General features: G+C 32.9%; 1 protein-coding gene and 1 long non-coding RNA gene across 5 annotated transcripts in view; one reads left to right on the forward strand and one right to left on the reverse strand.

Annotated features, from left to right (window-relative positions):
• LOC147916162 (uncharacterized) overlaps positions 1–22,301 on the reverse strand; it is a 331,839-nt gene that overhangs the window by 13,751 nt on the left and 295,787 nt on the right. Inside the window, exon 4 of the long non-coding RNA XR_015553454.1 lies at positions 3,557–3,672. This is a non-coding gene — a long non-coding RNA (uncharacterized LOC147916162). The remainder of the gene's footprint in view (positions 1–3,556; positions 3,673–22,301) is intronic.
• Positions 1–22,301, forward strand: part of POSTN (periostin) — a 34,278-nt gene that overhangs the window by 7,873 nt on the left and 4,104 nt on the right. The window contains exons 4-21 of one of the 4 annotated variants that reach the window (XM_004435339.2): positions 117–274; positions 2,435–2,599; positions 3,459–3,605; positions 4,130–4,271; positions 5,414–5,626; positions 6,213–6,347; positions 7,489–7,637; positions 9,103–9,239; positions 9,831–9,961; positions 10,455–10,585; positions 10,692–10,794; positions 10,902–10,969; positions 11,696–11,741; positions 14,750–14,830; positions 18,158–18,247; positions 18,945–19,034; positions 19,756–19,833; positions 20,214–20,297. In XM_004435339.2, coding sequence (XP_004435396.1) covers positions 117–274; positions 2,435–2,599; positions 3,459–3,605; positions 4,130–4,271; positions 5,414–5,626; positions 6,213–6,347; positions 7,489–7,637; positions 9,103–9,239; positions 9,831–9,961; positions 10,455–10,585; positions 10,692–10,794; positions 10,902–10,969; positions 11,696–11,741; positions 14,750–14,830; positions 18,158–18,247; positions 18,945–19,034; positions 19,756–19,833; positions 20,214–20,297 — 2,148 coding nt within the window. The remainder of the gene's footprint in view (positions 1–116; positions 275–2,434; positions 2,600–3,458; positions 3,606–4,129; positions 4,272–5,413; positions 5,627–6,212; positions 6,348–7,488; positions 7,638–9,102; positions 9,240–9,830; positions 9,962–10,454; positions 10,586–10,691; positions 10,795–10,901; positions 10,970–11,695; positions 11,742–14,749; positions 14,831–18,157; positions 18,248–18,944; positions 19,035–19,755; positions 19,834–20,213; positions 20,298–22,301) is intronic. The other 3 variants (XM_014791305.2, XM_014791304.2, XM_004435340.2) reach the window with 3 other exon arrangements.

Consider the following 22,301-nt stretch of genomic DNA (forward strand, 5'->3'; position numbering starts at 1 on the left):
ATTGCTAAAATTATCAGTTAAACGTATTGGCGAACTTAGTGTAAAGTTTAAATGATTGTGAAATTGTCTTCTTGAACTATTATCCTAAGTACTTGTTCATTTCTTGCTTGTTTCAGTTTTGCCCATTGACCATGTTTACGGGACGCTGGGCATCGTGGGAGCCACCACAACACAGCGCTATTCTGATGTCTCAAAACTGAGAGAAGAGATCGAAGGAAAAGGGTCTTTCACTTACTTCGCACCCAGTAATGAGGCTTGGGACAACTTGGATTCTGTAATTCATTGTTTTTATTAATATAATTTATTTTTGTTGTTATTGTTATTTCATTTTAATTGATTTATTAACTTGGAAATTAATAGAAATTTTATATCTTTCTATTGTACATATATGAGGATACATAAAAGAATGAGTGATTGAGGGTAAGGAGTAAAGCATTTTAATCCATCCATAAATGAAATTACTCCCCAGCAGACTCATAGACTAATAAAAGACAGGCAAACCAAGAGTGGAACAGGCGCTTGTCATTATTCTATTTTACGCCTTTCCTCTTTCTTTTTTGATTGTGAAGAAATATATTTAATTTTAGATGACATATCTAATAGAAAAGTAAGTAAAGAAGCCTAGTGGAATTTAAAATTTATTATAAGTTATATAGATATAATTATTATTTTAATTATATGTAAATATATATGGCTGTTCAGAGATTGACAGATTTATAAACATGGATGTGGATATTGAAATGAAGTGTTGAAAACAATGCATTTGATTTTCAAAGTTTTTGTGCATAATCTGATTTACAACACACTAAATTATGACTCAATTTCCAAAAATGTAAGCCTGGTATAGAAATATATTCCTATTTTCTACTTGATATGAAGATGAATTGATAATTACTACTAGAGTTGAATAATATTTAGTAAAACTTGGGCAGATTTCTCTAAAAGTTTTCTTGCTACATTAACTGTGTGGTTAATTGCTTGCTTTACAGAACTCTCTCTTCTGCTTGTCTCTGACCACATCTCTAACTACCTTTCTGGTTCTTTTTTCCGACTCCTCTTCTTCCTTGCCTTAAAATGAGTCTTATTAAAGTTCTTCCAAGAACCAGACTCTGCTTTTTATATGCACTTCCGATGGCTTCAGCTACCACTTGGGCACATTTAACCATGAAATCTGTGTTTCTTGTACTTGTTCTCCTTAGAACCCCAGGAGAATGTTTCTAATATTCATCTTAATATTTCTCCTTGGATACACCAATGAGTCTTAACAAAAAGTTATCTAAAACATATGCCATTTTCTTTCTCCCCATAAACAACTGCTTTTCTGTTGCCTTTTTCTATAATTGGCAGTACCAATCTCAGTGTTCAGACTTGAAAATTGTGAGTCATTTTTACCTCCTTTCTCTCCAATTCTTACAAACCATTGTTAGTCACCCATATCTCATGTCTCATGCTCTTAATACTCTCTTTTCTGCTATGCATTATCATTAGATTAACCTTCCTAAAGTCCAGTCTAACCATTATATTCCAATGCAGCAAAATCTTCAGTAGCTCCCCATTGCCAGATTAATTTATACTTTACTCAAGCATTAAAATCATCTGTGTTTTTCTAAATGTGAAAACATCCCACATACTTTTCTTAATTTCTACCCTAATATTACTTGAGAAACATAAAAGTATGTGCTAACCACACTGGACATCTTCTGCTCTCCCATCATTCACCCTGTGTCAGCAACTGGACTTAGAATGACCATCATGCCATTCCTATCCTGTTTCCTCTCGAGGTCTGTCTCCAAACCTTGAATCATTGGACTTCCTCATTTGAACCCTGAAAGCATTTCTCTCTCCTTCTACCCTTTATCTTACTATGTTTCTTTTTACCTGCTGCTATCTGGTAAGGTGCCTTAAAGGTAGAGACTTCACCTCACTTATCATTGTATTTCCCATAGCACAGAGTACAGTATGATACAACATATGATATTAGATAAATAAACAAGTACAGGATGATTGAATTCTTGAATTTGTTATGGAATAAATGTAAAGTCTGTGTTAAAACTCAAATGCTGTATAGAAATATAATTCCATTTTTGTTTTGTTTACGACTCAAAATATTGTAAATATCTGATAATTGCATATCCCCCTAAGTCCTTACTTTACATCAAGATTGTCTCTTCATCAATATATTCATTTAAAAAAATGTGCTTCGTTTTTAAAAATATCCAAGCACTCTATCAGATTCAGGACCCTTAACTGAGTACCTAAAGTACCAAATTTCTTAAGAAATTGAAAAAATATAATTTTAAATTTTTATGTCAATTTAATTGACCATCTGGGTGATGCAATGAGAACGTAACAAAAGAGTAGAAATAGTATGACTATAATAATCTTAATAATGAGCAACAATAAAATAAACTTCTATCATTTCAATTTTTCCCAGGATATCCGTAGAGGTTTGGAGAGCAATGTAAATGTTGAATTATTGAATGCGTTACATAGCCACATGGTTAATAAGAGAATGTTGACCAAGGACTTAAAAAATGGCATGATTGTTCCCTCGATGTATAACAATTTGGGGCTTTTCATTAACCATTATCCTAACGGGGTAAGTTTCATTGATAAAAAATACATTTCTGAGTAATGTTGCTCTGAATTTTTTCTGTAGCTTTTATATAATGTTCACAGAAATAAGATGTTAGTGAATAAAAATGCCATATCATGACTCTCCCCCACATTCAGGTCATGTAAATTTCTAATTCAGTGACTGATTTCTACTAAGTGTGATTGTGAGAATAAATTAAATTGACAGTTCATTGACAGTAGACTTAGATGTTCTAAAAAAGGAAATTTTAGTAGTTGATGTGTTTGAAAAAATAATAAATAAGAATTTATCAGAGAATAATCAGAGAATGAATATTCCTTTGTTCACTCTCTGGCTACTATACTGATTTAGGTTCTTGTGTGTTTAGATAAGAGTCTGTGGGAAACTTCCAACAAGGTCATAGGGTCCTTTCAACAAATTTCCAGGGACAAAAAGGGTCAATGATGTAATATTTAGGAAATAATTGGAATAGGACTGATTATATTTATGCAATAATTGTTTGTTTCTCTCTCTCAGAACTTATTTTATGAATAATTAGACTTCTTTATATAAGTTATGACTATCTCTATAAAAGAAAGAACAGAATAAAAGCAATAATACAGATGAAAAAATGCTTTTGCCTTATGTTTCTATATATATTAAGTATAATTGGACTTGGGTTCTTAACTGGTTCTATTTTCTCTTAGTTTCTTTTTTAGACATAGCAATATGTAAGTCTTTATCCTCAGCATTTATATTCAGAATGTCGGTTCCTTCCTGTTACATTTACTAGCATAAATGAACAATAGGGAATGGGCTTACAGTCTCAGTGGTTAATGAATAGCTCTGATTTCTATATTTTCATTTTCCCAAATAATGATAGGTTGTCACTGTTAACTGTGCTCGAATCATCCATGGGAACCAGATTGCAACAAATGGTGTTGTACATGTCATTGACCGTGTCCTTACACAAATTGGTACCTCAATTCAAGACTTCATTGAAGCAGAAGATGACCTCTCATCTTTTAGGGTAAGTATAAGAAGTAGCAGCAGATTGTCTTGGATCATTGAAATTCTTCCACTTTCCCTGTCAGAATCTAAAAACAATAAGAATGGTATTAAACAAATCTGGCAGAAAGTAACAAATGTATTTCTTGAAATGAAAAGATTTTCATTTTTCACAGAAGAAATCATCTCCTCATATGAGATAATATTATTTATGCGGACTTGAGAGATAAAGACGGTTAGTTATGCGACTGTAGTGTATTTAGTGCTTTTAGAACGTGTCCATCTAAGTTATTAAATGTACTGCCGGGTACTGCTACAGTCACACAAACATTGGCAGAATTCCCATTCTTACAAAGATAATTTGAGGAAAGTTGGAAAGGACATAGTTGGTTGTGCCAAAAAGTAATGTTTCAAAGATGTAATGAGAGCAAACTTCTATAATTTTCTATAGAAGCCACTCCTTCATGTCAGCCTAGGCTAAGTGTGTTGTAATTCTCTTTTGGATTTGCAATGTGCGAGCCTCTAAAAAGTGCATTCTTGTTTCAGGCAGCTGCCATCACATCTGATATATTGGAGGCCCTGGGAAGAGATGGTCACTTCACACTCTTTGCTCCCACCAATGAGGCTTTTGAGAAACTTCCACGAGGTGTCCTAGAAAGGATCATGGGAGACAAAGTGGCTTCTGAAGGTACTAAAAAGTCTTTCTCTTTGAGGAGCCTCGCAGAATTCCAAGAAGAAAGGAAATAAAAAAGAGATTAAGCCGTGCAAATATTATCAGCTTTGATAAGCAAAGGCAAAGAAAAACTCTTGTTCTGAGGTGGACTATAAAAATCTTGAAAAACCAAGTCCTTGAAACAGTAGGCAGAGTAATCAAACAATTAGTTTAATAATTAATTAGTAATTAAATAACAAGACTATCCTGAAGATCACATTCTTTTGTATTGCTTTCAAGTAAATAAGTAGCAAGCATTAGAAAGGATTAGCAAGTGTTGAAAAGAAATATTAGGTCATCCAATTTTAATATCATATACATATTATGCAATTCTTTTAATTCTAAATTTATGCTAAAAGATATAATTGAGTTGAGAAAATTGCATGGTTCTCTTGGGCCATTATTTATTGCTACATAGATTTTGGCTTCTTTCCAGTATCTCTTTTTCTTTTCTCAAACAGATTTTACATTGTGACTAGCATATTTTACTCACTCAGCCTATCCCAAAATACATTTTAAAAATTTAAGATGAGAAATTTTGAGGATGCAGCTATAGATGTGATATAGTTAAGGCAAAGTTCCCTTCAGATGTCCTTTAAGAAATTATCTTCATTTTTGCTACTTGCTAGATGTTGTCTTTAGGGAATTTTTTGTCTTACCCTCAGCCTCTATTAACCTTTTTACAAATTATGTACAGTTCTTTTGTTACGAGCAGCAAACGCAAGACACGGCTTGGGTATTTTGGAATAGGTATCACTAACCAATAACTTTACAGGCCTTCTGAGAGGATCAATTCTTCTTGCTTTTACATCAGAAATTACTTTCTCATGATAGTGGAAACATGGTTTAACATATTTTCTAGAACTACACAAATCACTTGAGGAAGCTGATCTTCTCTTCTTACTTCCTACCAAGCTGAGCTATTTCTATTGTATAGTTGATGGAAAAAACGTTCCTAGAACATAAACAGAATTTAAAATCCTTTAGTTGATCCTCTGGTCTTATATATGCATTGTATTTCTTATGAATACTTATTTCTACAGTAAAACATGTCTTTTAAGAGTCAAGTGCTATTTATTTCCCTTGATCTGAATGTTTGCCCTATTTTTGTCCTCCAGCTCTCATGAAGTACCACATTTTAAATACTCTCCAGTGTTCTGAGGCTATTATGGGAGGAGCAGTCTTTGAGACTCTGGAAGGAAACACAATTGAGATAGGATGTGATGGTGACAGCATAACAGTAAATGGAATCAAAATGGTGAACAAAAAAGATATTGTGACAAATAATGGTGTTATCCATTTGATCGATCAAGTCCTAATTCCTGATTCTGGTGAGCAACAGTTTCGTATTCTTCTGTTTACTATTGTTTACCAATTATGATGCCTCAAGAGTAAGTCCATGAAAAACGAATGTGTAGTATAAAGAATGACATGTGAAGCACAAACACAAAATAAAGAGTGAGCTGAGTACTAAAGAAGTTGCCTGTGTAGTCATGGGCATTCTCTGCATGGAACTTTGGCTTTCTAGAGTTTCTAACAGCTAATATTTATAAGGGCCTCACAGTGCCAGAGTTTTTCTTGAAAAATGAGAGGAAAGATATAACCAAATTGTCAGCTTTGGAAAAATGAAAGAGCTATGGTACTCAAAAATAGAGACAGACGAGAGGTGAGCAATAAAGAATTAAAGAAAAAGGAAAGTAAGAAGACAGAAAGTTATTTTCCTTCTGAAATTCTTTGTTGTTATCAACCTCAAAAAAGGGAAGCTGGAACTCTTAACTAGGGAAGGGCAAGATGTCATATCACATTGTCAGTGCAGCAAATAGCTTATAGAAAACAGCCCAGAATTGATTTACTAATCTCATGATGATGATAATTACAAGGATGACATTGTTGGGATGGTGATGGTTTATTTTACAGCCAAACAAGTTATTGAGCTGGCTGGAAATCAGCAAACCACTTTCACAGACCTTGTGGCCCAATTAGGCTTGGCATCTGCTCTGAGGCCAGATGGAGAATATACTTTGCTGGCACCTGTGAATAAGGCATTTTCTGGTATGTACTGGTCACTGTCATTCCTGCTCTCCTCTCTCTCACACAACTTTTTTCTTCACCATGATTGTTTGCAATAAAAAATAATAAATACTTTATAAGGTATTGATTAGTTTCTTCATCGGCTACACATACAACACGTTAGCACTATGTAATCTCTATTAAAATGTCTTTCATTTCAAAACATTTCATTATAAAAGATAATGGCCTACAGGAAGTGAAAGTTTGTGATAAGGGGTCTTCAGTTATTATGTAAATGTAATCATATTTGCAGCACACATATGGATATATTAATAGATCTCAAGAAAAATAAACCTGATTTGTTTAACACCAATATAATAATATTTAGGTATAAATAGGCATACTTTGCATCTCAGAATTTGAAAGTAAGGTGTCAAATTATAAATAAATAAAAACAAGAACCTATTATACACTTCTATATTATGATGTGAACTATTATTGTAAGTATTTTACCTAGTAGCTGCCATTCAAGGGTGGTGTTTAGATTAATGCAATCTGCCAGTTTTTCCAGAAAAAGGATTATATGAAGACATATTTAAATTTTTAGAAAATATTTAATAATTAAAAATATAAGTAAGGATCACCTTTTTTATGATTTTCCAAATACCAAATTGTGATATAGAAAATAATTAATAAAAAAGTCAAATTTCTAGAAATGCTGTTTTTTCTCTTTGTAATAATGATGTACATGTCCGTTGACATTAACCCACCTTTAAAAGGTTGTGTGCCTTTCTCTAAAGTAATAAAGATAAATTTACAAATGATTCATCAGTAGTCTTTCATATGACTAATGGACATCAGATACTCAGAAAAAAAATCTTAGCCAGCATTAGATTTTAAGTTTTGCTAATGATCACATAACACTATGTAGCCCTCACAGAGATGAAACCCATTGTTTGGACTGCTTGGAATTGTGTTATAGTTATTTGATGGAAGAGCTCATAGAGTTTCAAATTGGTGCATAGACTTCCTAGCCTTGAGCATTTAGTTGACTCATATGAGTGTAGGATCCATAATATCAATAGTAATAGAGATTATCCATTTTCATGATCTTCTCTTACCAGGAGAAATTTTAATGCTTTCTAAATAAAATAATACTCTTTCTTAATGAATTTATTTACAGATGATACTCTGAGCATGGATCAGCGCCTTCTTAAATTAATTCTGCAGAATCACATATTGAAAGTAAAAGTTGGCCTTAATGAGCTTTACAATGGACAAAAACTAGAGACCATTGGAGGCAAACAGCTCAGAGTCTTTGTATATCGTACAGTAAGTGAATCAGAACAAGATAAAATATCCACATTGGCCTAAATGTCAAATGACATGTACTTGTCAAAGAATGTTGTTACAACAAATGTTTCCCAGAATTTTATTAATGTGCTTTCAATAGTAAATATTCATAGGAAGATCAGGGAACTGAGTAACTTGTGTGAAAAGACTGTGAAGAAAGTACACAAAAAGTGCTATGTATTAATAATTCAGATAATTTGCATTTGTTTCATTATAAATAACTTTATGTTCTAAAGTGTTAATTATTTCAATTCCAGAAATCACTAAAACTCCTTTAAAATAAGCTTTTGATTGATAGAGTACTTTACAGCTTACAAAGTAATTTTTATATTGAATCAAATATTTAGAATGACCTTTTACTATAAGATCACCATTCAGCAACTGAATATCTTTTGAATGACTTTCAGGATAAAATTTTATAGACACATAAAGATTTCTGGACTCTATAAAATGATTCTAATGTACTTTATCAGAGGGAAAATTTCTAGAAAATATTGCTTATCAAAATTACAGTGGGACTAGTGGTGCTGTTTGGTTTTAGCCACAGCTAAAAGATTTCATAGGAAGTCAAGCATTACCTAGAACCAAATATGACACACAGCAGCTGCCCACTCTAGTTCCCCATGTCCAAGGAACACTTTTTGTGTGTGTGTGACGAACATTGGCTCTGAGCTAACATCGGTTGTCAATCCTCCTCTTTTTTGCTGAGGAAGATTAGCCCTGAGCTAACATCTGTGCCTGTCTTCCTCTATTTTGTATATGGGACACCACCACACATGGCTTGATGAGTGGTGCATACGTCCATGCCCAAGATTTGAACCTGAAAACCCCGGGCTGATGAAGCTGAGTGTGTGAACTTAACCACTACGCCACCAGGCCGGCCCCCCAAGACACACATTTTAAATGATGCAGAAAATGGGCTGCATTCTAAATTATATATACAAATGTTATATTTATTAAAAAATGCTATAATTAAATCAATAATTCGACTTATAATTGATAGGGTCTTACAGCCAAGAAAATATAGTAAATATTTGGGAAGATCACAACAGACATTGAAGTAGGGAAACTGCATGGTTAAAGAGGGTTCTAAAGAGTTAAAGGGTTCAAGTTTCCTGAAGAAGTTCTGGAAGAATGGTTAGAACCTAGAGAAGAATAAGAGAAAATGTAGAAGTGGAATTACATGGAATTTTTGTTATTGACTGACAAAACTATCTGCCTGACACATAGTGTAGCTTGGCTAGTAGAAGAAAACTAGGTTAAATAGAAGAGTGAGGTTCGAGTGCAAGACCTTAAAAACAGAGGAGAGAAACTGTTTCCTTTGGCTTTAGAGGTCAGGTGACCTCTTAGAAGAGCCCATCCAGAAATTTAATTATGTAGCTACTTCCATGTAGGAAATTTCAAGTAAGGAAATGGACAGTTGTCTCTTTCTTTTCTTTGCTAGGCTGTCTGCATTGAAAATTCATGCATGGTGAGAGGAAGCAAGCAAGGAAGAAACGGTGCCATTCACATATTCCAAGAGATCATCAAACCAGCAGAGAAATCTCTCCACGAAAAATTAAAACAAGATAAGCGCTTTAGGTAAGCTTATTAGTTTCACCACCACAAAAGAATGAGAGCTATTGGCATATTTTTGTTTCACAGTTAGTTTCCCAAAAGGAATTCAGTATTCAGTATTGCTGAGAATAGAATTTAGAGTTAGTCCATGCAGACGTTTTCAAAATCGAAATTTGTTCTTAACACTATTTATTTCTCTTCCTGGTGTACCATAATATGATTTGGTGAGTGAAAAAAACAATCTAATAGACTAAACTACTCCTTGCAAATTTTTTTATAATTAAGTTTTTTAAAAATGATAGTATATACTAGCAAAGACTACTTTGTGGAATAATAAGTGAAAAGTACGTACTTCTGTTTTGTTATCAAGGATGATCTCATCAAGTTTTTTAGGATGAAAACAGAATTTAGGAAATCTAAAAATCATATGTATATTTAAATAATTTCTCCGTGATAAAACTTTCTTAACAGGTAAATTGCACTCAAAACATGAGAATGTATAAACAGTTTTCTCATACTTTCCACAATACATGGCTTCTGTTCTATTCCATGCATTGTGGGTGAGCAAACCTAGACCTAAATCTAACAAAATAAACATATGTCCTTCCTGCTTAGCATCTTCCTCAGCCTACTCGAAGCTGCAGACTTGAAAGAACTCCTGACACAACCTGGAGATTGGACCTTATTTGTGCCAACCAATGACGCCTTTAAGGGAATGACTAATGAAGAAAAGGAAATTCTGATTCGTGAGTAGATGTGAACACCAGATATTTGCCCCTAGATTTCAGGGGCATTCCTGCCCAGACGTCAGCCTTAAAAATGTCCCCTTTTTTATATGCGTGGCTAGCCTTGGTTTCTTTTAACTCCATTTGGGATATGTAGAGGGTCACTCATTAATGTTCTTAATTAACTGTTTACTGGCATGTTGTTGGGCTAGATATTTACCCATTATTTCTATTAAAGGCCACACAATTAGATGACAAAGAAGGAAATTGTCACAATTTCAAAAACAATTTGATTTTTTTCTCCCAGTACTTTGAATAATATTTTGATTGAATTGATTGAAGTGACTCTATGTTTTGACATAACACTGATACCAGCTTGGGAGAACGTGACATTATGAGAAATTACAGTGTGGAAAAAAACAATTAAAGACAAAGAAATATCTTTCTCCATCTTCATTGTATCAAAATGTCAAAAAATATGACGTTATTAAATAAATATATATTTTTCCCCCAGGGGACAAAAACGCTCTTCAAAACATCATCCTTTATCACTTGACACCTGGAGTTTTCATTGGAAAGGGATTTGAACCTGGTGTTACTAACATTCTAAAGACCACACAAGGAAGCAAAATCTATCTGAAAGGAGTAAGTTCTCTAGAATGAATTTATGATAGTGTTCATTTATCATTCAGTTATCTTAATGTTCATTTTTCATTAAATTTCTCATTGACATTATCCCTTGTTTTGATAGGTAAATGATACTCTTTTGGTGAATGAATTGAAATCAAAAGAATCTGACATTATGACAACAAATGGTGTCATTCATGTTGTAGACAAACTCCTCTATCCAGCAGGTCGGTAATTACTGAACTCATTAATGGACTAAATCTTTTTCAATTGAAACCTAGATTTATATTTCGAGCTTTCCTACCAATATTTATTTAATATTCCTCTTCAATAGACACACCTGTTGGAAATGATCAGCTGCTGGAAATACTTAATAAACTGATCAAATACATCCAAATTAAGGTACAGAATGTTATTGGATTTATTTCTAATGTGTTGAATGGATATTGCAGGTTTAACACAAGAGACTAGAAATGTATACATTAACAAGTAGAAGTTCACTAAGCTTTGATTGCTCTTTGTTGATTATGTACCACTGTCCCACCTGTAAATAAATGACAGGATTTCTTTGGTTTTATTCAACACATATCTATTAAAAGCTACTTGGGGCCAAGCAGTGTATTGTTATGGGAAATATTCAGTTGAATCAGATATAGCCATTTTGTCAAAAAGTTTACAATCCAGTTGGGAAGATAAGACATGTAGATAAAAAAACTATAATCTTTCTATCATCAAATATTTTTGCTACTGACTATAAGGGAAAGATAAAGTATTTACTTATAAAAAAGTATCACTAATCATAGTAACTAAAGGCAAAGGAATATTTTGCTTCTTCATCCTTATAGGGTCAAAGTATCAGAAAACACATGAAATATTATTTAACAAACATATTTAACTTTGGATTAACTATTCTACAATTGTTAAGACTCTGAGTAACAAATCCAACAATTTTTAAGCCATGTGGCCCAATAGCAGGAAATTGCAAGATGATTTATAATAAGACTTCATTTCTATTAAATGTAATGATAGTTTCACTGTATTTACTTTAGTAAAAATTAAATTGGTGCTATAATTTTGTTAATACAACTATTACATTTCACGTTAGTAAATATAAGTATTTATTTTCAGTTTGTTCGTGGTAGCTCCTTCAAAGAAATCCCCATGACTGTCTACAGTAAGTACATAATGAATATCTGTCACATGTAACTAGCAAAATGCAAAAAAAAAGAAAACACAATCATTTTCTTTGTATTTACAAACAGAAATTATTGATAATCTGGTATTTCAAACTCCAAATAATGGTAAATTTCATCCCACTTGAAACAAGGCATGAGGTCTGGATGAGAACTCTCAGCCTTGGCCATTCCCTTCAACTCCATTGAACCACTTCTCCACTCATCTGAAAAACAGGAATGATAAGATATGAGAATGGCAGTAAAAATAATAGCTAGCATGGCAAAGAGGCAGGGGGAAAAAAAGACATAGAAACATACAAAGAGGAGAGATAGCTAAAAGACACTCCAGACCTATCTGAAAGTTCACATGTGTGAACTCAGAAATAACATTGCTAAAGATTTGTAGCTCATTCCACCCTGAAGCCCCCAGCCATCTGAGAGCAGGGTGGGAGATGGTGTGCCAAAGAATCCTAATATTTTCGAGTTGGTGGTTCAAAAACCCTCTCCATTCAAAACTGGACCAAGGAACAAAAGATTTGCCAGGTGATAAACCTAAAGTTTCCAGATTCCAAGGTTCTTTTATTCCTGATTCTACCAGATTATCAAAATTAAACCTTTACTACTTAACAATGGTAAAGAATATTTCATTTTCATAAATGAAATTCATAGTATTTCTTCTTCAGTGTGGCTTTTTCTTCCTTTGTCTTTTTTCTTTTTTTCATTGTACTTTCAAAGCAGAAATTCTTCTCATTTTGTTTTGACTCTACAATTAAACACTCAAAATGGATCAGTAGGTAAAGCATTACTTCAATTCTCACGTTCGTCCTGGCTGGAACATTATTCTATTTTTATACCATGAGCATCCTGTTATTTAATTAAGAAAATTTTCTTTAAGATTTACGCTAGTTATGGGAAAAGAGTAAAGACAATGTAAGGAGCAAAACAAAATGTCTGCTGCTCTTACTGATTTCAATTATGTGATAATCACATATGCAAATCCGGTATCAGGCCAGCTCAGCATTGCTTTAAAGATTTAGTTGGAACAGTTATGATTGAATATGGAATAAATTCCAGTATGGAAGTATACAATCTTGTTAAATATATATTTTATAACAAATGAAAGAACCTTATGGGCTCTATTCATCAGAAATGTTATGTCATCTTCCTCCACTAAAGATGTGTATCTGTATGACATTTCTTTACCTTTCCTACTTTATCCATGGTAGGTCCACCACTTTCTATATGTCAATGCAATGTTTGGCTTACAATCAGCCAAAATATTATAATTCCTTTATTTTCCTCTACTAAAATTAGATCTTCACTCACAGAGAGGATCCTCACTCACAGACAATGTTACATTTTATGAAATTATGCAAGTCTATTGAATCTTGCCTACCTACTCAGAGCTCTTAAACAGCTCTGAGATTTACATTCTGTTGTCAGATGTTTCTTCAACTCCTCCCCAGATGGGTATGCTGTTATTTAGAAGCATACTTTAAACAGAAGTAGAGACTAATTAAACCAAAGATTCCATTTTTATGTTCCTTTGTTCACTTGTCTCTAAAATTTCTTTAACTCCCTGCTACTTATTATTCTTGTCCCTCAAATACCATACATTTTAAATTTTATGGAGGGAAAATGCTCTTTAGTATAAGTTGTCAAATATATAATGTTTGAGGTGAAGAGGAATAAAATTAGTATTTAAACCTCAGTCCATGACCTGTCAAAACTATTTAAGTCTTCAGAAAAGCAGGATTGAAACAAAACTGCCAACCAACTAAAAATCCTAAACTTCAAGTTTCTTAACAATGAAGTGAAAATTTAAGTTAAAAGTAATTAACCCATCTTGATAGTAGTGGCAGAGACCTCTGGATTTGACATTCATGGAAAGGTTCCTCTATGGCGAGACCACCTATGGAATCAATAACTGGACACAGAGATTTGATATATTTTAGAGCTTCATAATTTGAGACATAAAATCTGAGAGATAAAATCTCAAGATATAAAATCTGAAATGACTGAAACATAGTCACAATTGAGGCCTAGAACCCATCTTAATTCAAAAAGTTGACACAGCTAAACATTTCAGAAACCAGAGGTGAGAATGTGACAGAAACCCAAACTGTGCTAACATCTTACCTCCAGTGTGAGTATAATCTGTTATGATTGTACAGTTAGCTTTAGTGCTCCATTATCTAATGGAACCATCTTTTAAGGCTTCTAATTAGAAATGACAACAAGCCAGTAGCTCTGGTTGTATGGCTCCAGACGCGCATTTCCAGTTACTCTATACAACCAAAAGCCAATCAAAGAGTTGGTTGATATTTTAAATAAAGTTTGCACATTATTTTAGTTGGGTGGATGACATATGTTCAAAATACACATTTTTAAATTTAAAAAAGATGATGATGATAAAGCTGAAAATTAAAGACATTTTAGCCTGTAACTTAAATACTGATCATATTATGTTTGTTCATAGAGCTCATATCTGGCTGGCTGAAATTTAATTTTAAGTATTCTGAACTATTTTTCATATTTTCCTTTCTACATCACTGTTATCAAATGCATGAAAAATATATTGAGTCTTTTTCTTTTAGTTTTTCTTCTAATTGAGAAAGAATCCAACAATGCAATTTAAGATATTATGAATTGCATGAAATTAATTATGTTTGTCTTCTGTTGCTATGCAGCCAATATTTTCAAGAAGTACAAAAGAAGGTAAAGAGCTGTAGTGTGCAGTTCAAAATAATAGATTTCTAGATAGAATTCCTCTCTTAGTGAGTATATATTTCACTGGAGCAAATCCAAGTCACTGGACTTCAGAGTTCACCATCTGGACATGAGAAGATACTAGATAATGTAACATGAATATTTCCCGTATCTGACTGCCTGAACGTATTACTACATCCAATACCTCAGTATCCAACAAAAAGCAAAAAAAAAGGACACTTTTGTTCAGGTTGTTTTTATGTAAACATCATTTATGTTCCACTTTCTATACTTTCAGCAACTAAAATTATAACCAAAGTTGTGGAACCAAAAATTAAAGTGATTGAAGGCAGTCTTCAGCCTATTATCAAAACTGAAGGTAAAAATCAACGTCATACATGGTTCCTTTTATTGTGAAAAAAATCCATATAATGGACTGATTTCTATGAATGTATCTACATTCTTTTTGAAACTAACATGCTAAAAATTTCTATACCAATGGCATGCTCATGTAATCGCAGAATGCGGGATGCAAATTATTTAGCAGAGTAGAGAATGCATTCCTAATACTTTCAGTACATTTGCTTGTACTTGATTTCATTTGAACCTAATTGGCCATTGCATTAGCACTAGTACCCAGATACTCACAAATAAATAAATCCTGAGCCTTTTACTGCAGTTAGACCCCTTCAGAGAATATACTCATTTTGTAGCTTTGTTTCCAATCTCCCCATATGGATCTCTTTTTTATTATTACAAGAAGCTCTAGCAAAAAAGTGCAGGCATTTTTCATTCAACAACCTAAGAGAGCATAGGAGCTGTACATTGATAAACGCTTTTAAAATTACAACCACACATGATATATTTTTAAATTAGACCACCAGACCAGAAGAGGAAATAAGTAGCTGATGCAGTGAGTCAAATCTTAGAATCCTTAATTACAGCCCTGACCTCATATAGTTATGAGAATATAAATACTCTTATATATACATATATATTAAACAAATATATATATACTTCTCTTCTGATGTTTCAGACTAGAACATTAAATAGTCACTTTCCTTTCTCCCCTACTGTCTATGTTAGCCAACTCCAACATCTTTGATGCCACCTTCATTTCATGTATTTTAATTATTAAAAAGGATTAGATCTTAAGAATTTATTTCTTCGTCTAAGCATCTTAATGTGGTGACTTGCCACAGAGAAAAGACCAAGTTATCTTCTTTATTCTCTAAGAAGGACAGAAACAGTCTTCCAAAAAATGAAAGGGTTATGTCTTCAATTGAATCCCAAGAAAACTATTGCTGTAATTATCTTTGATTTTGGTATTTCTTCTCACTCTGTGAACTGAGATAGCAACTTCTTGAATACTTTTGTCTATTTCTTTAAAAGTGAGCCATGAGGGGCCGGCCCCGGGCCTTAGCGGTTAAGTGCGGGCGCTCCGCTGCTGGCGGCCCGGGTTCGGATCCCAGGCGCGTGCCGCCGCACCACTTCTCAGGCCATGCTGAGGCCGGTCCCACATACAGCAACTAGAAGGATGTGCAGCTATGACATACAACTATCTACGGGGCTTTGGAGGAAATAAATAAATAAATAAAATTATAAAAGTGAGCCATGAATTAAAACTTAGACATGGTAAACATGTATGTAAAAGTTTATTTCCTAGCCAATTAGTTATCTATACTTTTATTCATTCTTGAGACCTAAAATTGAGGTATTCTTTGAAATCTGTGCTTATTTTTTTTTCAAAAAGTACTATACCCATGTTCAATCGATTGCTTTTATATAGTGATAAAGAGAATTAGGTGTTTTAAGAAGAAATCGAATCACAGAAATTTTTGCTGAGAAAATGTTTCTTGATCATTTTAATGAAAAATGATAAGCTAGTCCTTGGTAATACATTTGATTTTAAAATTCTTGTACTGTTTTTAAGAGTTAGATTCCCTAAAATTTTGTATAATCACTGGTACACAGCTTCTATAGGCTAAGTCATTCTGATGTGCTCGTGTTCTTATTTTCAAAGATTCCTCCCTTTTCTTTCAATCTTCTTCATTCAACCCATTTATCTTTCCCATCTCTGTCAGCAGGATTCTATTGTACCAATCTTTCTTCAGTTGGGAGAGCACAGTGGACCATCTACTCTGTCTGAGTTCTTCCTATAAAGGGAATAAGAATGGAAAATGGGGTCATGTCACATATGCATTATTAACTTTTCAGTTCAAAAATTCAGAAGTTTTACTTCTGTGTAACATAATGAAGGAAACGAATACTTACCTTGGCAGCCATTTACAGTTGTCCAGCTCTAAGATTGCCACTGGCATTTCTCATCACTATTTGAACTTCTGCAGATTCATTGATGATCCTTGAATTCTTACGAAATAGATTAGACTCCAAGACACGATATTAAGATGTTTCTTATAAAAGGTACTTAACCAAATTTTAGAATTAAGAAAAAATCAACTGAAATTTAATTCAGCAAAAACTTATTGAGCACCTATTGTGCCTATTGTACTCTCTAGGTGCTGGGAGTAAATATGAAAAAAAGTTTTGATAAAAATCCTTGCCTTCATAGGGCAAAACAGTAGAAGATCTTTCTGAAATTTCAGTTTAGGCTCTTCTAAAGAAATGTTGATTTGGATATTTTATTAGCTCATTTCCTGTTCTTAAACTCCTTAGGTGTACTTTCCTTTTGAAATTTCTACACCTTAGAAACCTGGCCTTATGTTTTTATACCCAAATCCCCTGGTCCCATAGGTCAAATATTATGGTGCAAAATATTTATTGTTTGAAAGAACTAAACTCTTGTTTTCATTATTTTAGATTGTTCTAGACTATTTAATTCTGGGTAATGGTGTACACTGACAATTGCTGGACAAGCAAATAAATTCTTTCAAAGATGAGCAAATATAGTTACATTCAACTGTTGAAGGGAGTTACGGTATGAGTTAAATGTACTGAACATTATTTTTCTTCTCCTCTGTGAAATAGTCATGATTAACTAATGTAGTAATCAGCTTTCTAACATTCAAAATGATTTTCTCTGGGAGCAAAATCATTTTGCAAGTCAAATGCAACACATGTTTAACTTTTGCTTTTGAAGGACTGTTTAACTATTAATTAGTAAATTTTTGCATCATTCCCATACAGAAGGTAAGTACTCAAATCTATTTTCCCATGAAACCTGAAATTCAATATCTTCAAGGTAGGCATAAAGTTGGGATTTTTTTAATGTTTAGTCTTATGCCCATTATATAAAAAAATGTAAGATACTGAGATATTAAAATTAAATTTAAAAATTTAATAAGAAAAAAGTAATAGATGATATCAGTATGGTAAAGTAAGATCTACATTAGTTATCATTAGAGCAGCTCAAATTTGTACCTACTGCATGATTCACAAAGCATAGCCACGTACAATATTTTGTGTGATCATACTTTACAACTACGAATGAATGGATGGATTTATACAAGAATTTAAATGGTAAAACAGAAGAAAGTAATTTTAGTAGCACACCAATAGACTGAGTCATTTGTTCTCATAAATACTGCCTAATTTGAAGACAATGGGAAATGTTAAAACTGACTTCATAAAGCCTGAAACCGTTTTGATGTTTGAATAACACCAAATGTTGAAATAAACTTCCTGTTCTGGTAAATTTAAAGAACTGCTTTAACATGATAATTTGTCTCCTAAAACAATGCCTCAGGACCCACAATAACAAAGGTCAAAATTGAAGGTGAACCTGAATTCAGACTGATTCAAGAAGGTGAAACAGTAACTCAAGTGATCCATGGAGGTGCGTTATGTGTGTTTCCTGGAGCTTAGGATCACCGTGATTATTTTGAAATAGTGTTGATTTAAATATATTGAACATCTGATGTTTTCTCTTGGCTTTTGTTTTCTATAAATTGTGGGAATACTTTTCTCAGTTATGGGTTCTCACTAGCCAGTCAAATAAATGCAGTTTACCTTTTAATGCATCTAGTTGGAATTAATTTAATAAGTCATCAGGTCCAACGAAAGTGTCATTACTCTGCATATGCAAGTGATGATTATGAATATAATGATAACAATAATGTCAATAGAAAAGAATACATTGGACTTAGAAGAAAAAGTGACCATTGTACAAGACTGACTAATAAGCTGCTGCTAGGACTTATCATAGGATTCCCATTCTAATGATGTCTAATTCCCTGGATTCTCACTAAAAACTCATTCCATAGTCAGGAAACAAGTATGACACGGAGAGTTAGCTTGCCAGCTGGCCCTCTCCCTTACCCAAGATTCAGGACATAACTCTATCTTTTAGACCTCTGTTGATCTGAATTTATTTGAAATATGTCCCAAAAACGATTATGATTGAATTGTAAATGATATTGCTTTGAGAAATATATTTAATCATTGAAAAGTCTAGCTTATGGCAATTTAGACTGCCTAAGGGGATAAATCTCTAAGGGAATAAATCAAATGTGTTTTTCTTCCCCTACTTTCAGAGCCAATTATTAAAAAATACACCAAAATCATTGATGGAGTGCCTGTGGAAATAACTGAAAAAGAGACACGGGAAGAACGAATCATTACAGGTAATCTTTAGTGCCATACATGGAACTATGCCTGGATTATCAAGATCAAACCACAGTTAATCCTAAAATATCCCTCTAAGAATCATTAGAGAAACTAAGTCATTTTCATGGTGGTTACTAAAGTTACTTCATTTCTTTTTTGACAGATATAATATGATTCTAAATATATAATCTTCATTTTTCTCTGAATTGGAAATTTGTGGACAAATCTATAAGCATGTGTTTTTACTATGTGTATACATACATATTACATAATATACTATCTTCGCTTTGCTATTTATTAATGAGTTCACTGAATCCTAGAAGAAAAACCAATGTCTCCCTTGATTTTCCATTAATCTTAAGCCCTACACATCTACATACCAAAATATAGGCAAGTTTGTATAAAACAATTGATCAACAATTTCAGTAACCTTCTGTATCAGTCTGCTACCAATGAATTAGCCTAAAATTCTGAATTTAGCTATTTTATAAGTATTTGTTTAAATGAGCAGTCAGCAACTATGGTCCATGCCACCTTAAGTAAATAAAGTTTTGATGGAACACAGTGTGATCATTCGTTTATATAATGTCTATGGCTATTTTCACACTACAATGACAAACTTGAATAGTTGCAACATGGACTCTTTGGCCCACAAAATCTAAAATACTATCTGGCCTTTTACAGAGGAAGTGTGCCTACCCCTGTTTTAGACCTTTTTTTTAATTGTTTTTCCTTTAGGTCCTGAGATTAAATACACTAGGATTTCTACTGGTGGTGGAGAAACAGAAGAAACTCTGAAGAAATTGTTGCAAGAAGGTCAGCATGCCTAGAAAAATAAGAATGTGACTTTACCTAAGCTATCTGTATCAAAGTCTAAAATCATCTTTGAGGGCTTTTATGTGTTTTCTACTCTGTCTCATTCCTTAGGTCAAGTTCTATACCAACATAAGAAAAAAGTCCAAAGATAAGGAATGAAACTCAAATGACAGTCCTATTGACTGTTTTGTTATATTTGTTATATATTACTCATCAGCTTTATAAGAAAATTGGTTTATCAAAAAACAGCACTAAAAACTGAGCAAGAACTGAGTGTTGGTCTGGAATTCATTGTTTTGGGCAGATGCCATTCTATATAAATCATCTCCTGTCTTTTTGTTACATAAACCAATGTCTGCTATAAACATCTATCCTCTCAGAGGTCACCAAGGTCACCAAATTCATTGAAGGTGGTGATGGTCATTTATTTGAAGATGAAGATATTAAAAGACTGCTTCAGGGAGGTTAGTAAAAGGAAAACAACTAACCCATTTAACAGGTTCTGGTGACTGAGTTCTCCAACTTTTTAAAGACTGAGAGCATTCAGGGTTTTGTTTCTTTTTAAAATTAGGTTAAAACAGACAACATCATGTGCTGTCTTAGATTGATTGGTTTAATGGTAGTTTAAGTCATAGTTATGAAGAAATGATTACTAGTTTAAACAGTCTTTAAAAAGTTCTATAGTATAAAGCTTGGGGAGCAATGAATATTTTTTTGGCTTTGATACAGATAATTGTAAGGATATTCTAAATATGTGAAAGGGGAATACTTTTTAAATTGGTAGTTGTTTAAAGAAGCCCAAATTGACATGCTTTTGATATTTAAAAAAACGTATTCACTGCCCCCACAACAATAATAAAAGGCATGTTTATAGATTTTTTAAGTGCATAGATCTAGCAAAAAAACCCAGTGCATTTAGTAATTTTCTTTTCCAAAACTACATTCTTGGGAATGAGTATCTATTTCTTCTAACATTTTGAGTGATAATGTATACCTGGATATGTAAATTATTTTGCATATGAAATTAATCTTAATCTTTAAAATATGGAATGTTCTCTGTCTATGGCATTAAAAGGACCTACTTTTAAAAGCAAAGGAGAAAAAAAAAGAATTCAAAATCTTAAACTCTAAATGGTAATTATTCAAAGAAACAGTAAATGTTAATAAACTATAATTTGTATAGTTCGCATTTGAATAAATGAATTTCTAGTTCATTTTATTAACAACAGAAGTATTTAGATGACAATTATTTTAGAGAAATTGTATTTAAATTGTTTAGAAAAATCAAACATGCTCCTTGAAATATACTATGAATTGAGAAACACAATTGAAGTTTGGTATTTATTCAAAGTATCGTCCAAATGGCTTTTCTGCTTAAAATTTTAAAAATTTGTCACTACGTCAAAGAAGATGTAAATTCTTTTGAGACCATGTATATTTTTGGCAATTATTGTTTCTTTATTCTTTATTTTAATATAGGTAAAATCTCTTATATAGTGTTGAGACTGTTCAGTGATACTAAAAATAAATAATTTTTATTTAATCAGTGATCAAATTTCCCCTCAATAGGAAGATATGTGTCTGAAAAATACAAGATTTCCTTTCAGACTGCAGGGAGTATGTGACACACCCAGAGCCACGATGGAACCAAAAGTTCCTATAAGATCTAATACAGAATTCACTGATCTACCCTCAAAAGCTTAACTTGCTAACTTAAGCTTGCTAAGAAAATGTAGGGATTTGAGGGAAGAGGTGAAAACATTATAAAGATTAAGTTGAATTCTTTTTTTTTAGAGTCATTGCCACAGTAAACAGCTTTGTAGAACGGCAGTGCTTTTTAAAGAATGAATCAATTAGTAGCTGTACCTGTATATATTGCTTTAATTTATTTAGGTTTAAACTTCAGGTAAGTATGTTTTCTTCTCCTTTAATAAGCCCCTGTTAACAAGTCCATTATAAACAATGAACTAAGTACTTAAGAATAACTTCAGCCAAGAGAAGATATACCTGCTACAAGTTAAGAATATGATGTTCTAATTTTAGTTAATGGAATCCTTCCTTAACTCCTGTTTCTGTTCATCCCAGAGGTTGATTTTTTTAGTTCCCAGTACTTGGTTTCTCTATATATTTATAAAGCATCAGTTTCCACAAGTATCCTCTTGTCTAGATCCTAAGAGACACAGACGTACAAAGAAGCTGGTGTGAATAAAGATCACGTCATACAAGACTGGCTTTTTTCCTTTCCGAGTGTAGATAATTGATCTATACCCAAACTATAGTCTTTATCTCAAAGCTTGGAGTTTTCTATCTGAACTGCTCATATTAGCATACATATAGTACATTTTGATGAATTGAGTATATTCTTCAATCGTTTAAGTCATGACTATCAACCTGGCTAAGTGGTCTTTTCAGTACCAATATTGTGATCTGTTACTGAACTACTTCAGAGCCCTTAACTAAAAAATATT

This window comes from Ceratotherium simum, chromosome 10 (assembly GCF_057802395.1).
Source record: "Ceratotherium simum simum isolate JZ-2026a chromosome 10, ASM5780239v1, whole genome shotgun sequence".
Taxonomy (NCBI): Eukaryota; Metazoa; Chordata; class Mammalia; order Perissodactyla; family Rhinocerotidae; genus Ceratotherium; species Ceratotherium simum.